Below are 16,469 nucleotides of genomic sequence, written 5' to 3'. Positions count from 1 at the left end.
TGATTGTGGCTCCTATGATAAAAACAAGAGGATAATGCAGTTTTAAGCATAAGGACATAAGCACTGCGTTCTGTTTTGTTAATGATCAACAGCTAATACTCCAGAAATAAATGGAAGTGGTTTTGCATGGTAGGTCATCAATCTCTTGCATTTTGGTTACATGACAAGTTTTAGTACTTAAAACTAAAAAGGCTTGGACCCCTACTGTAAGTCATGTAAGAAACTGGATAGGTGTTCAGTTCAGTTTCTCATGTTTTTAATGGATCACATGGATTTTATATACCCAGCTTTACAATCCCCTTTGAAGTACAGTATGTTCCATGAAGACAAGTTGTGTTGATACAGATAGTTTTCCTCTACCACTAAATAAATGTATGATGAAGTCATAATGGATGCCACAAGATTTCTTCAACTGTTAGTCAAGATTTTTATTTCTTAGCTGGTGTCAAATGAAAGCTTTTGTCGCAAAAAAGCAGAACACACAAGATAGGACTGCACTGGGTCCTCGGAAACCACTTCTATGGATAGGCAGAATGCAGCAAACCAGTCTTCGTCAAATGGAGCTGGGATTTGGTTGACAACTTTTGTTGCTTTACAGTATGTAGAATCTATTCTTGCACTGCTTCCAATGTGAGTTTCCTCTGTGTAAGAGTATTGGATTACATACTAAAGCAGAATTCATAACAAAATCTGTAGTTTAAGCATAAAAATAAATGTGACAAAAGCCTTTTAGTTACAGCCTTATATATACACATATTTAAAATATTTTTTTCAAAAGATTAATTCTTCATGATTATCCTTTTATAGGCTGCCATATTAAATGAACTGTCTAAAACAAAACTAAAATATTTGGTATTAACTTCTAATTACACACTTTTTTCCTTGGGAAACCAGCCCCAATTAAGTGTTATGTGGAGTACAGTAAGACAGACAAATCCCATTCTCCAAGAACTGCACTCAGTACAAAGATATTCTGAGTTGGACTGTTAACACTGCATTACCAGCACTCAGTTTTCCAACAGCCGGGACAGAAAAAAATGGCAGGGACTAATATATACCGCTAAAGTATCTGTTGCGAGCAGGATAATGTCATGACAAGAAAGTGAACCTGATTCATTAAAACTATCCTGTATCTGACATACAAACTGCTTGTTGTTCACTTTGCTTTAAACAAAATAAAATAAAATAAAATAAAAAAATTCAGTGCCTAGATCAATTTCTCTCACTCTTGCATAAGTTTCAAGTAAATAGTGCAGTTAATGTTTAGTAATGATTAGGAGGAGTCTCTTATTTTGATCTTTTTAGTTTGTCTCTTAGATTCATGCTGCAACTCTTTTCTTTTATTCTGCTGCTGCTGCTGTATTCTTTCCTCCTTCTTTTGTAGATAAGTAGCCATGTTGTCGAATGAGGCCTTGTAAAGACTGCTGTAGCAGCTTTCTGTCCCAACAGAACCTGTGGCAGGAAAAAACACAAAACAAGACAAGACAATATGAGTACGCCAAGCACTGTTTCCAACTACCTCTTGCACTGAAATTTAAACAAACAATTCCTAACTCTTGCACTGTACACAGCATTTTTATTGTGTACATGTGGTGAGGCACTCATAAGTATCACCACTACACTTTTATACACAGAGCCCAAAAATTTTAACAGCAGCCTGAGGTTAGAATTCAAAATCCATATTTAGGCTTACCCGATTTTTCAAGAGTACTGAGCACCCAACAGTTCACACAGACATCAGAGGGTCAAGGAGCACATAAAAATTTTTAACTTTAGGCTTGTACTCTTGAAAATCTTGGTCTTGGTAATACCATTAAAGACCCCCTTCAACTGTATTAAAGAATCTGAATTACTCCACAACCGCCAAACACTGCATGGGCTCCAGTTAGTGATGTGTTCAGTTTGATATTCCCTGCATTTTTTAAACATTAGAATAGTCAGACAGAAGGCTATGAAATAAACATCCAACAAACTTCCCAGAACTGATCACTTAAGGGTCCACCGCTTTTCTGTGAGGCTATTACAATACAACCTTCTGTTTCAACGTACTCTAACAACATGACACATCTGACTTTTCTGTAAAATGCCTGAGCCGTTAAGGAAGATAACTGGGGAAATACAGACTAAAACTGGTGGTTAGGATTATTGTGCTTCTACAAAGATTTAGTGGGAATGATCTAGTTTCCATCTGGGCTCTTTTTTACTCTCCCTACGTTCCAATCTCTTCCACCACCTCAAAAAAATCCCTAACATTTAAGTAAAAAGAGAAACAGGACTGGGTAGAAAAAAGACGGACATTTCTGAGTAAACAATCAAGATACACATCAACTGTATTTTCCACCAGACTGGACTATGTCAGGGATTTGCACAATCTCTTTTTGAGGGCAATAATTTATTCAACTTATTGTTTAAGTATTCAGCTTCTGATTCTATCATTTTAGCTTACAAGAAGTCTTGCAGACTCTGTGATCCCCAGGTGTCTCAGGGAGAAAACAACACCAGCCATCTCATTGTCTTATCAAGTATGGTAAGTACCTTTTTTCATAATCTGTAAAAGCACTAATTACACAGCTGGAATAGGTGCTCATCAACTGAGCTGCCTCTTGTTTAATTAGCTATAATAATCACTATGCTCTGAATAGTCCTCCTTTCCCAGCTGCAGATACCCAAAGATTACAATAATACATTATGGTAGTTTGCTATGCAGGAAAGTAACTCAGAATAGACTTGTTTTCTGCTAGATTTCTGTATTATTCATTCTCACTCAGGACCCTGCTTCTAACATGGATATACCTTGAAGTATCTGAGCTGTGTGAAATACGCATGAAAAACACACTCCCTTCTAATGGATGCAGCAATCTACTTTTACAGACTGTGCCCAATTTTAACAGAAATGGCTTACAGAAAATACTCCCCAGATTTGATGTTAATGGGAAGGTATTAACTTTCATCTTCCACAACTCTGCCAAATTACTTAGTCTGACAATTTTTCTCCATATAGAATGGCTCTTCAAGGATGGAAGTTAAGGTTTATTTTCCTTGTTTTAAAACAAGCTTCATAACTTCCTAGCACGAGGCCTCAGTCATGCACAGGATTAAACCACACTTGACTCTATAACAAGGTAGCCACTGACTCCTACCCCACTCACCTTTGAGATTCTAATTAAATTTTGTTTAAAATTGGCTGGTTCCTGCAGGCTAAGTAGAAAAAAATGACATTTTTCTAGAAAAAAAATCATGGGCAAAAACCAAAAACTAAACCTCCACCAGAACAGGTATTTAATATTTTCATTGTCAGGTACAGTAAAGAGTGACAGGACAAGAAGCCCTGTTTGTCTTCCTGAAGTGTTTCAACCTGGACAGGAAGAGGCTGCCTTTAAGCTGAAGGAAAACAATCAGCATCGGTTGCTACTCCATCCTTGCTATCTCCACTGAATTTGCCAATCCAGGTGTCAATTGTGTATTCAGTTTTTCTCTTAGTTTCACATTCAAGAAAGAGACAAGAGAGATCATCATCCTGTGTCAGTGCAATAAGACAGCTGCTATCACGGTTCCTTATTAATGTATCTGCATGTCCAAAACATCTAACTTCATTTAAATGCGCTATTTATAACACACTAATGCTCAAATGTGAGCAACCATGTTACAAACACTGACCTTTCAGACCACTGCGATGTAGCCATGTATAGGTTGAATCTCTCTCATCTGGCACCCTCGGCACCTGACCAGTGCCAAACAAAAGAATTTGCTGTCCCATGAGAGGTTGATATTGTCTAACAGCATTACCAACACCTCCTCTGATTAGTGGGTTCTTAGAAGAGATTTAGGGTAAATTACAGCACAGAACACTGAGAACCTAGACTGATGGCTGTAAACAAACTTTATGGGACCACAGGAAACTTGGCCACACCCATAAATGGCTGTCAGCTATCTAAAATCATGCCAAATTACAGATGTTGCCGGACAAGAAAGTTCTGGATTACAGGGGTTCAACCTGTATGAGTGCCAAATGGAGAGGGAAACTGAGTCAGAACTTAGTGGTACACCTGCATTGCAGCTTGGAGTGAGCCTACCAGCTGAGGTGGTGAAGACTCATTCTAAGGGCTCAAGCTAGTGTAATAAAAAACAGCAGCGTAGATAGTGTGACGAGGATGCTGCTTAGGCTGTCATGTCTATGTGACCCTCTAGGGTTGAGCTCAGTCTCAGCTAGAACATCTACACAGCTAATTTTGGTGCATAAACTCAAGCCCTACCAGCACAAGTCTGTCTATCCAGTCTGGTAAGCTCTCTCCCAGCTTCAGGATAGATATGCCCAAAGAGATTTGTCCATAGCCAGAAGGAGAGCCATGAACAGAACTCTGATCTGATTTCCCCTCTGCTTCACCCCTGTAAAGACATCCCCTGGCCCTTTCAACAAAGCTGCTCACCTTCAAACATTGTCCAGTTGTCATGTAGGTATTTTGACATTTTCATTAATCCTTTGTCATCAGCAACAGGCTGGGAAAGGAAAGAACACTCTGAATGATGCTCGTGAGGAGCACAGCGAATTACACAGCATGTACATTAACCAGCACGGTAAGAAATGCAAATGAAGAGAGGGAGATTTAACAGAACACCTTTCCTTCCCACATACTCATCCCTGAGGCCCAGCATGGGAACACCATGTTCTGCCTAAGGCAACTTAAAAAACAGAGCTTGCCTGAGGAGGTAAAGGAAAAGAGGGAATCAGTGGGGTAAAGAAATAGCTCAGGGAAGAAGAGAAGGTCCAATAATGCCCTCATGAAAATGAATTTCAAATGAAAACTTTCCAACCATAAACCACTCCTTAGATTTACAAAGCTGATGGATTTATTGCCTGGATGTCTAATGGCTACTACAGTAAACCCTTGAAATATGCTGCTTGAAGTTGCATGTAACTCACTTTAACCTGAATTAAGCACAAGTTGAAGCTGTTCTGTGGCTGTCAACCTGCCAAGCTGCCCACAGGCCAAGAGCCCCTTCTCCCTGTCTTCCCCCAGCCACGTGACGGTCAGCTTGACAGCCGAGTGGCTGGGGTAAGGCAGGGAGAAGCAGCCAGGAAACTGATTGGCCCTAGTGGGGCTGGTCAGTTTCCCGGGTCCTGCAAGGCAGGGAGCTGGGAACCAAGTAGTACCCAGGCTCCTGGCTCCTCTCTGCTTGCAGAGCTGGGGAACTGAGCAGGGGAGAAGCCTTGGTTGGTTTCCGGCTCCAAGGAATGGAAGGGAGCGAGGCTGCCACTCGTTCAGCTCCCCTTCACTGGCTGGAGCCAGGAAAATGACCAAGGCAGCTACCCTGGTCGGTTTCCCAGCTCTGCTAGGGGAGGGGAGCCAGGAGCCAGACTGCTGCCTGCTTCCCAGCTCCCCATGAGGTGGGGGACCTAGGAAACGGACCAGCTCATGGCTGGTCAGTTTTCCGGGCCCCCACCCCTGCAAGCAGCAGGGAGCTGGGAACCAAGCAGTAGCCATAAGCCATTAGCTGGTCTGTTTCCCAGGTCCCAGAAGCAGTGGGAAGCTGGGAACCAGGCGGCCTCCCGGTTCCCAGCTCCCCCACCATTCTGGGAGCCTGGAAACTGACCAGCCCTGGGTCAGTTTTCCGGCTCCTGAAGCCTGTTTCCTGTCTCCCTCCTGACTTGCGCAAAAATGTGAGTTACGTGGGAGTTGCAGGAATGCAATCCCCGCATAACTTGAGGATTTACTGTATAGGGAATCTGACTTTGATCTCAATGGAACTATAACAAATACTAAAGGGGGGGGGGGGTGCACCATTGTTTGTCCTCTCCTCACAGACACTCCTTTTAAGATAGGTGCAGAAAAGGGTGGGCAGGAAGCACTTTTTCTTAAAGCCTTTTTTTCCAGTCCAGCTCTCTCTTCTTGAAGGCCACTAGCAGAATCTAAATTTACCACCGGGCTTGAAGGCAAAAGCACTTTAAAAAGTGAGTTAGTGATCCATCTCACTGGGATGGATCAAGGGCTGACAGTTTTCCTGGGCTGCAGCCCTATGCCAGTGTGTCATGCTCTCCCGTGTGGAAGCTGACCCTTGTCTTGTAAAAATAGTTAGCTGCTGGGACAAGGTGAGGGTGGTCGACTATGACCGAGAAACTAGTGCTGCTGCACAGCCTACTGGTAGGAAGCTATAGAGTCTTGTTCTTCAAGCAGACAGCTCCTCTGACTGCTCGCATGTGACATCCGCCCCCTCAGCAAGCCTTCATCACCAGCCAGTTAGGAGAGGAGCAGTTTTTCAAATCCATGGAAGAACAGGAGCTCTCACTGGGATTTTGGGAAGAGAAGGAGCTGTGCGCCCCCATGCTCCTTTTTTAGCTTAACCACTGGGTTGAGGTAAGAAGATGGTCTGAGGAGCTGCAGCAGCTCCTCCTTACCAAGGACAAAAAGCCTGAGAAGGTACAAACTGGATAAGAGCACAGTGGGGTTGTTTTGAACAGAGTGAAATGAATGTTTAAGAGAAGAGATACTAGTGTAAGGCCGCTAGCTATTGGGGAGGCACCTCAATCCTAAGCCTTCTATGCCAGTCCTGGGGGGCCTCTTGAGCTGAGACTGCACAAATTAGGGAAACTCAGTTAAGTCCATTTTGATCAGATGCAGGTCTGACCTCAACTCAGAACCATAATGCATTAAAGTAATTGTGCCGTTTAATTTTCACTCAATTATTCTGCCTTATGGTGCGGGGACTGGAGAAGACATAAGATATTGGCAATTGTATCAGGGTATATCTAACCTCCCACTGTCCATCCACAGGCCTGTAGAGTAAAAGTGGTGCTTCTTTGTCCTCCTGGAGTATCCAGAGCCCACCCGATTCCTCAAATGCAATGTCCCAGCCTTTATGCTTCAAACAGATCTGGTGTTTGTAGTCTAATAGCTGGGTAGCAGCATCAAACTGGAAGATGTAAACTGTAGGAATACTTTAAAGACAAAGAAAATGTTCTTACCATTATCACAGACTCTGCCTGGAGCTCTCACTTGAACACAGTAAATTATACCTACACACTCCAAAATTTGTATTGGAGCGAGATCAGCAGCATTTTAAGTACAACCAAAAAACAAACAAACAAAAAAAACCAAAAAAGCCTGATTCCCCAACACAAACTACTTTATTTACACCCTCAGAGGCCAAAGTAAATAGCAGATGCTATAGAATTTAGTATTTTTCCCCAAATGTTACACTAGTTTAAAAAAAAAACCACACACACACACACGCTGAATTCCTTTTTCGCAAGTCAGACATTATTTTAAGAGGAAGGTTACCAAAAACAGTAAGCCACATGCTACCAAAGATTTTTTTTCATACTAAGATGTATTGTTGCACAGTGCAATTTCCCATAGAGTTCACAGATTGAAAAGTAATTAAAGAGCAGCAGCAAAAACAAGGTGAGGGAGGGGAAGGAGACAGAACACTACTAAAAAGGGCCAAGAAAATGGGCTCTGCTTGGGGGGCTGGGTGTGCGACAGGGAAGCTCAATACCTATTCCCCAGCATCCACAACCTCTACATACAAAGCTTCCTGAGACCTGTTAAGCCCAACAGTAGGTATCTCAGTTCAGTTCACCGGAACCAGGCTCCCATGCTGGGAAATGAGAGGTTCACAAAAGGGGAAAGTACCTTCCTGGTGGAGCTGACAACTTCACACACAGGCAACTTCAGACGCCATTCTCTTTTTCACCATGCCCAAGCCTGTGCGTTGCATGGAGCTCAACCTGCTAGGCTTCACAGGGAATGACAGTCTGGGATCTGGTGCAGGGTTCTTCAGCAATGCCCTGGCCTCATTGCTCACTAGTACTCTGCTGCATGGCAGAGCCCTTATCCCTGGGCCCAATGGGAAGCTCAGCCCCTTAGCTGTGGCCCTTAATGCTGTTTCATGTTGGTATTTCTGTTAGCTTGCATTTACTCCCACCATACAGAACAGTACAGAGAGACTTGACTCAGGCCCAAAGACCCTGGCCTTTGAGAGCTTTTCTACTCTTCTCTGAACTCAGGAGTAGCTAGACTATATAAGGACTATAAAAAGTACTCCGAGAAAATAGTAAAGCAAGAACTTTCGAGCTGATATTGAGTACAGTAAGTTCCCTCATGATACTCATGCTAAAGCCACTGACATGCTCATGATGAAGCCCACCTCTTTAAGAGCTCAAAACAGGACAGCCCCTTTATATTCAGAGTCTGAAATGCCAAGCAACGGTTGTCTTATAGCCCCTGCCCTTGTTTAAATAGCTATAATTTTAACAACTGCTCCTTTTTATTCTTACCAGTCGCATAAAACGGCAACGGAATTTCCTTGACAACAATAGGCAATTTTCGACACGGTGTATTTCTGACAGGAGGGAAAAAAGATGTAATTATAACCTTACACAATTGGGGGGGAACATTTCATTTAGGATCTCAACCTCTGGAATTTAATGCGGAGCTCCATTTAAAGAAATAATTTAGTCAAGTGTAAGATGGTAGCGGGAAAGTAGGCCTAGCCCCCACCCAGTATAGAACAGTTTTGCCTCTGTACATGCCCACCAAGTGTTCAGCATAACTATTTGAATAAATTAGCCACACATGAAGTCAGCAGAGAGCCTAATGAGAGAGCCACAGCAAATAAACCAGCAGGTGCCGCGTAAAGGAGACCATAACTTTTTTTTTTATCCTTTAAGGGCTATGAATTACAGCCCAAATATTCACATATTTAAGTGTCCTTAATCAGAATGCCACACTGTTGGTTTGTAGGTTACATACAACAGGAAGGCAGTAGTCACCAGGTCTGACGTGAAAAGCAAATGCAGTGATGGGTAGACATTCTTTTTGTAAAGTGGGCTCTATTTTACTCTTCAACAAACCAGTTTGCAGCGGAATGTGTGCTGTAAGAAAGAAGGTGAGAGTAACATGGCCCACTTCAGCAGAAGTGCTAATAACCAAAGCTATTAAATGCCTTTGCTGCATACAGTGCTACTTCCCACCCAAAAGCTATCCTGAATATACTGCCTGTGGAGCACAGCATTAAAGTGCATGTAACTTGATCTGAGGGTGGGTGGTAATTAAGCTGTTTAAAAAAAAAAAAAAAAAGCAAGAATTCTGCCAGGGGTACTGAACACCCATGACTGCAAAGGTAGCTTATTCTCTTGTATTTTTAAAAGTCCTGGAGACATCTCTGGAAGGAATGGAAGCAGTACAGCAGAAAGGGATCTAGGGGTTCTAGTAGATGACAAGTTAAATATGAGTCAACAGTGTGATGCTGTTGCAAAAAAAGCAAACATGATTCTGGGATGCATTAGCAGGTGTGTTGTGAACAAGACACGAAAAATCATTCTTCCGCTCTACTCTGCGCTGGTTAGGCCTCAGCTGGAATATTGTGTCCAGTTCTGGGCACCCCAATTCAAGAAAGATGTGGAGAAATTAGAGAAGGTCCAGAGAAGAGCAACTAGAATGATAAAAGGTCTGGAGAACATGACTTATGAAGAAAGGCTGAAAGAATTGGGCTTGTTTAGCTTGGAAAAGAGAAGATTGAGGGGGGACATGACAGCGGTTTTCAGGTATCTAAAAGGGAGTCATAAGGAGGAGGGAGAAAACTTGTTCTTCTTGGCCTCTGAGGAGAGAACAAGAGGCAATGGACTTAAGCTGCAGCAAGGGAAGTTTAGGTTGGACATTAGGAAAAAGTTCCTAACTGTCAGGGTGGTCAAGTACTGGAATAAGTTGCCAAGGGAGGTTGTGGAATCTCCCTTGCTGGAGATATTTAAGAACAGATTAGATAGATGTCTATCAGGGATGGTGTAGATAGTGGTCGGTCCTGCCGTCGGGGCAGGGGACTGGACTCGATGGCCTCTCGAGGCCCCTTCCGGTCCTAGTGTTCAATGATTCTATGAATAACTCAGCTCCAGCAGGAGGAGGAAATGATTCTACTTCTTCCTTTATTATGGTGGCAACATTTTTAAAGGGGCTTTTGAGCATCTTTGCTGGCGCAACACTGGCTGAATGAATGGTGAGATACTGCACACAGCCCCTGGTTAGCCATTGCTCCTGACTTGAGTTCGCAGCCATCACAGGCTTCCTACTTTGTGAGCTGGCTATTGGAGTGCAGGCAGTGTCCTGAGATTTACGTCTGGACATGCAATCTGGAGGAGCAAACAAGGGCTGAATTGCTTTTCAACATCAAGCAAGTGACTTCCCCACCATCCCTACCCAGAGAACCACATTCATCCAGGACTGTTTAAAGCTACAAAAATACAGACACACAAGCAGCAAGATAAAAAAGATTATACAGCAGCTCCCATCCATATCTGCCTTCCATTAGTGATGTAAAACATCTTAATTACAGAGAAGGAAAGAATGCATTCTGCGATGTCATCTCTAAGCTGAAAATAAAAATCAGGCAGCACGTACTTCCCTCCTCTAATCATCTATTTGGACATGAGGGGAACATTTTCTAAAGGTCACTATAAACAGAGAAATAAATTTCAGAGCACTCGAGAACAGATGGGATTGGTTTGTTGCTGCTCTGTGGAAACAATTATTCCACGTTTACAGATGGGATCCAGTCCTTCCACATAATGCGTGGATACTACATCACTTCAGGTTTAAGACAGCGGAAGGAGGTGAGGGTGAAGAGCTTTGGTGAGAGAGTTTACTGCAGTTACCGTGAATAGCTCCACAGCTGGCTAAGCAGAATAGTTACACTGCGATTTTGTAGACATGGCTCCTTCTCTACTTTGCAAACAATAGCAGTGAGCTAGCTAGACTTCAAAAAAAAAAAAAAAGAAAAAAAGTTGTATGCTGCATCTGCTTCAGCACCAACGCCTATCAGACAATGTGTGGCACAAGTGATGCTGATAGACAAGATAGGCATACGCTGGACATATCTATAGAAAAAACACTTATTACATGCCCAACTGCACAGTGAAATTGTCAGTTTGATAGGGTGTTTTACTGATGTGAAATCAGATCTAGTAACTTATTTAATTGTGAAAAAGTTCAAACACTATTTTGTTCATTAGACAAGCCCATGGGAGCACTGAACCAAGTAAAAAGATATCTGTACAAAACCATCCACAGTAAACAGGTGTCACTCTTGTTACTTCAGCCAGTTAGAAGCAGTGATTCTGTGAAGCACACTAGAAGTATCTACTAGGTATAAATGCACAATTTCGCTTTTGACTTTTAGACAAGCTTCTCAAAACAAATGAATCCGATCAGGTGAACGTTTGGACTATCTAGTCCATGCCCACATGACTGTGGGATTTGTCCCCTATCATCAGCTAAAATGACTCTGCCTGAGAATAGTTCTACATCACTTCTGGACAACCATACATTTCCCAAGACAAGCATACTGTGCTTGATGGAAGGTGAAAACAAATCAATTCTTCTGCTCATATGCATGGTTATTACAACAAAGCACAATTATAACAAAGAAACAAATGCAAGCCATTCATCTCACAGGCTTCACTGAACTCACAATGGGTACAAATAGCAAAAGTCATAAAATGCCAACGGAAGCAGCAGAAAAAACAAGGACATCCCGTCTGATCTCTCTGGTAATCAGACACACTGGTAGCTAATGCACCATTTGCACTTTGCAGAGAACAAGGCAACAGTAAGTCAATAAGAATAAGATAGTCTCTGTCTTCCTCCATTTGCCTTCATGAGAGAGGGCAGTAACACAAAGTTATAGCAGTGACTTCTTCAGTATTTCTGCCACTGAACGCAACATCAGACTTCTGCAGAGTAGGCTCTCTTCTGGTCCTCAGGCATGGGCTAACTACAGAGAACATGTTGACTATGAGACTGAATTGGTTGGATGCTAACAATCTGAAGTTGAGGAATTTAATCACCGACAGCCATGCACACACAAAAAACAAAGGTCTGATATGTGAGCAACATGGCATATTGAAGGCTGTGCTGTGCTTCTAAAAGAAGCAGACAAACAGTGATGTCTGGTTTGATCAGTATATTAGTATACATAATTAAAGCAACAGTGTTTGAAGCCACTGGCTTTGAAAGCTAATTGATAGATTCCATCATCCCACAAGCCTGGAGTCAATCCAAGGACAGCTTTTTAGAGGAGATGGAAAAAAGCTACTTTGTTTGTGAGAATTTGCAAAAAGCAAAGGTCTCACGGATTCAAGAATAGTCAACCTGAAATGATACTGGCTTCCAAGAAACCCATCTGGATACAGATACTAATAATTTTTCTTTGGAGCTGTATAGAAGAAGAGTTGTAAAATAATGCTGGCTTGCAGAGATATAGCTGACATGTTGCAGATAAGATTTCTGGGGCTTTTTTCTTGGTGGGAAAGAAACTGAGTATAGGTTCCTGGTACCATAAAAAAAGTGTAAATGTTCTCCATTCCACGCTTCTCTCAGCCCAGGAGGAGCAATTTACTCATGTGGCATCACATAAGGTGACAGCAAGAGGCTGTTACATTATTTCTGAAAATCACCAGGCGTAGCAGTAAATGAATGATAGGCTCCAGGGCTGTATATACAGTTCTGAAAAAGAATGTTTCTTCAAACCGGGTATGGGATTTTTATCAGTCTACAGGAGTATGCATTAGTTCGAGAACAGTCTGTAATGGCTCCTCTCATTAGTATTTCATGACAGTTTAATAACATCAACCTGCTAGTTTCTTACTGTGCAGGGAGCAAAAGAGCTCTCTCAGGTTTGAAATGCAAACAAAAGCAAACTCTAGGTTCAGGAGGACACTAGATTCAGCAGTACAGAAGACCACTCTGAGGTGCTTACCTGTGGATTTGAGAAGCACTTGCATGCTATTCTATTCCTCTGACACAAAGGAACTTGTTAATGACCTTTTCATAATATTGAGAAAGCACTTTTCAAATGTAGATCCCAAAGTTCTTGACAAGTTTTGGCCTCATCCTACAGTCCTTCCACCTGCTCAACTCCCGGTTAAGTAGATAAGAACGTGCAGCTGGGCCTGTAAGATCAGGCCATACATAGCCCACTTTAAGTGGCAAACTTTTAAAGCACGCTTACCACTCAGCTGTGGGAGGAGAGTCTCTCCAACTCAAACTACAGGACACCATCAGCATGCAGAATCACTTCACTTGGATTCTCGCCTGGACACTGGAGTAAGAGTGCCCATGAGTGATCAGTCCCTCGAGTTTTATCCTACAGTCACTATCCTGAAACCCGTAACTAACACTGGGTTGGGATATTGACTAACTCAGAGGGAAAGTGTCACCTACCAAACTCGTATGGAAGGCGATCCAGCACTGCAGTCTCAATGGAAGCTAGACACCCACATAGAAAAAACCCTTAACCTACCAAGGAAAGGATGGCTTCCCACAGATACGTAACACATGGATGACTGAGCAGGCAAAGTGGTAGGTAGCACAGACGCAACGCAAATGGAAAGGACAACTCTGTGCTGTTCCAACTGCTAGTATGGAACAAATCGCATGTGGAGGCAAGAGTGGGTACTACCAGAGCCATGAGTTTTCAGTACAAATTAAAATATACTCCCGAGTTTCAATTCAGTAAGGCAATACTTCTGGTAACTTGTTTTGAGGAGTAAATTTTGAGGAGTAAAGGCACTTGGAAGTACCCAGGCACTTCAAAGTACTGGCAGGTGAGCCGCTGCTCGACGCATGCTGGTACTTCAAAGTTTAACACTTCAGGGTTGCCGCGAGGGGGAATTTGCTTAAGGAAGTGCTGCGTATGCAGCACAGCACTTCATTAATAAACTCCCTACACCCTACTTACCATCCTCCCTTTGAAGTAGGGAGGTAGTATAGACACAGCCCAGATGTTTCTGTTTAATAATTTTGGGTTTAAGGGCAAGCTTTGCATACAACAGACAAATTAAAAGCTTCATTTTACTTTCTAACTCCAAGTATGGGAGAACTACACAAAGTTCTTTTTAAATGCAGGGTGGCATTTTCAGAAGTGCCTCCAAGCTGGTCCACACAGCAATTTAGTGCCCAGAAAGCGGGCGTTCTTGCCTGCGGCATGTTAACCAGTTGCACAAACCCTACTAAGTTGTGCAGTGCACTTCGAACTGTAGTTTGCCTTTGCCAGTCAAAGTGCACTACGAAACTTTTCGTGCACAGTGGCAGGCTTCATACAGACAGCTAGTGCACAGCAAACTAGAAGGCTGCATATTAAGCACTCAGTTGATGCATGGACCAGCCCCTTATGACTCATGAGTACAAATTCTGTTCAGTCTCAGTGGGATTTATGTTTTCAAATCACTTCAGCACTGAAAATCCCATTCTAAAAACTGTGGTGTTAGAATTTTCATGGGGTCTCCTACCCACCACCATAAAGAGGAGCTGGTTTTAATACTAAAATAGTAAGAGAACATGTTTTTAAACCACAGGGTTCAGCAGTACAATGAATGTATAACAGGTACAACTCATCACACATCCATACCTTGTCATGTTTGGTTGCCTCGGTCTTATTCAAACTGTTTAGATAACAGCACTGTACTTCTTTTCCACTTCTGTATTCCCAAAGCCTTAAAGTACAATCCTGAAAAAGTTCAATGGACAAGTTGATTATTAAAACAAACCCTGGCACACAGACACCAGTTGCAGTCTTCAGAAGCGAGCTGAATCATACTTCCCCTTAGGATGCTTCATGGAAGAGATTCTAAACTCTCAAAAACTGGTTTAAATGTTCTCAAATTGCAGATAAGGCACTTTAAAGAATACATAATTTGGCTCAACTTATTCAATCACACAAAATTATTTTTCCTTTGTAGTGGAAATTAAGTTGCTGGGTGAGTGGATTTTGAGAGTCTTGTAAATAGGATAACAGTAAATTTGCTATGCACACAGCATCTTAATGATGCTCCTCTTTAGTAGTTCTTTCACCCACCTACCCTTGTACGAAACAGTGAGGGAGAAAAACCTCATTTAATTTGGTTACCTCTGAGACTAAACTCTGTCCTAGGAAATACCACTGAAGCTCTCTGAGACTACTAAAGCCATGGACAGAGCAATCAGTGAAATTGCTCAGGGCAAGTCTACGCTGGACCTTAAAGTTGATCTTAGATACACCTTTCCATCTATGGCAACTGCATGGCAATGATCAATTTATCTGGCTGTCCTCACGGAGGGAGGATGACAGGAAAAACTCTCCTACTGACCTCCCTTATGCCTTCTAAGCATGAAGAGTACAGGGGTCGACTGTTGACCTCTGATGGTTTGATTTTACACCTCCTCATTAGGTGTGCGAAATCAAACTACAAAAGATCTTAAGGAAGGGTGGAAGATCGAACCTGACCAACCTCCAAGTAAGTGTAGACGAACGCTCAGGGAGGTACCATGTGAGAACAAAATAAAAGCCCTTTGGGCATACAATAGGAAGAAATCAAATCAAAAAAGATAGAACAGTTATCGCAACATTGCAGACTTCCATTCTAGAGTGTGTTCTGCCCAGCTGTGCAGTTTCATTAGTATCAGTTATACCAGAGTTCAATCGCAAGGATAACAAAATTAAATGAGAATTTCTCTCCCTTGCTGAATACACATTACAGAATATTGTTTCCTCCCTTCGAGATCATTTGAGATTACCTCCAATTGCTCATTCTTTCAGGGTCTGGAATTGCCATGTAGTTCTGCTGATTAAACAACTCTTGCTTTACCTACAACCATATGTCATACAGCTCAGACGGTGTTGCATGGAGGAAAGGATTTATTAAGACTTAAAACACATTAGTTCATCTTAAATGAACTAAAGAAAAATATGTGGGATTCTGGTGCTTATTAACTGACAGAGGGACATTGGCGGTCACGGCTGCTCCACCCAATGTTTAATCTATCTCAATAATTCCTTTTGAATTAATTTGTCAGTGCTCTAAAGCATCAGTTTATCCTGAAGAGATGATGGGTGAGAGCTATGTGATCTCCACATCCCAAGGAACTAGAAAAAAAGAGTGCACGGATTTAGCTGACCCCATATCCTCGTGGAAAGAAGCCTTGTAACAAAGAATCCTGAGGTGTGAAGAATGAGGGACACACAAATACAGTACAGCTATTTGTTAGGTATCTTTAGAAGGAAGGAAGGAATCAGAAGTGGACAGAAAACAAAGAAGCGTCAACCTAAAAGTGGAGACCGTTGGCAAGACAAAAGTACAGTAATTAAATTTTAAAATCAAAATTTAAGATGCATGCAGCCATAAATTAACATTCAACTTCAAAACAGGCTCAACATGTTCTAGTGGACCTTCTATACATGGCCATTTAGCATTTCAGCATACTCTGTGCTCATCTTCAAACGCATTCCCTATACATCTTATGAGACAGGAACACTTAATAAAGAGCCATCTAACCATAACTGCAAACAACTACATATAGATCAATATTTCCTCCATCCCAAACTTCAGTACTACACTGAGATCAGCACTACACTACATTTTAGAGCACTACACTGTGAGCAGCGTTCAGTAACTTGCAGAGCATTCCAGAGATTTCTACGAGTTAGTAGAGGTCATGTTAAAC

The 16,469-nt window shown here is 42.2% G+C and overlaps 1 protein-coding gene across 1 annotated transcript in view; it reads right to left on the bottom strand.

The window, feature by feature from the left end:
• Window positions 1-239: 239 nt before the first annotated feature.
• WDR4 (WDR4 tRNA N7-guanosine methyltransferase non-catalytic subunit) overlaps window positions 240-16,469 on the bottom strand; it is a 33,346-nt gene continuing 17,116 nt past the window's right edge. Inside the window, exons 7-11 of the mRNA XM_074983410.1 lie at window positions 14,398-14,496; window positions 8,276-8,340; window positions 6,751-6,934; window positions 4,428-4,497; window positions 240-1,452 (exon numbers count right to left, since the gene is read on the bottom strand). Coding sequence (XP_074839511.1) covers window positions 1,274-1,452; window positions 4,428-4,497; window positions 6,751-6,934; window positions 8,276-8,340; window positions 14,398-14,496 — 597 coding nt within the window. The 3' untranslated portion in view covers window positions 240-1,273. The remainder of the gene's footprint in view (window positions 1,453-4,427; window positions 4,498-6,750; window positions 6,935-8,275; window positions 8,341-14,397; window positions 14,497-16,469) is intronic.

The sequence above is a fragment of the Carettochelys insculpta genome, chromosome 1 (genome assembly GCF_033958435.1).
Source record: "Carettochelys insculpta isolate YL-2023 chromosome 1, ASM3395843v1, whole genome shotgun sequence".
Taxonomy (NCBI): domain Eukaryota; kingdom Metazoa; phylum Chordata; order Testudines; family Carettochelyidae; genus Carettochelys; species Carettochelys insculpta.
Note: the sequence above shows the minus strand (reverse complement) of the source record. Positions and strands in the feature narration are given on the sequence as shown.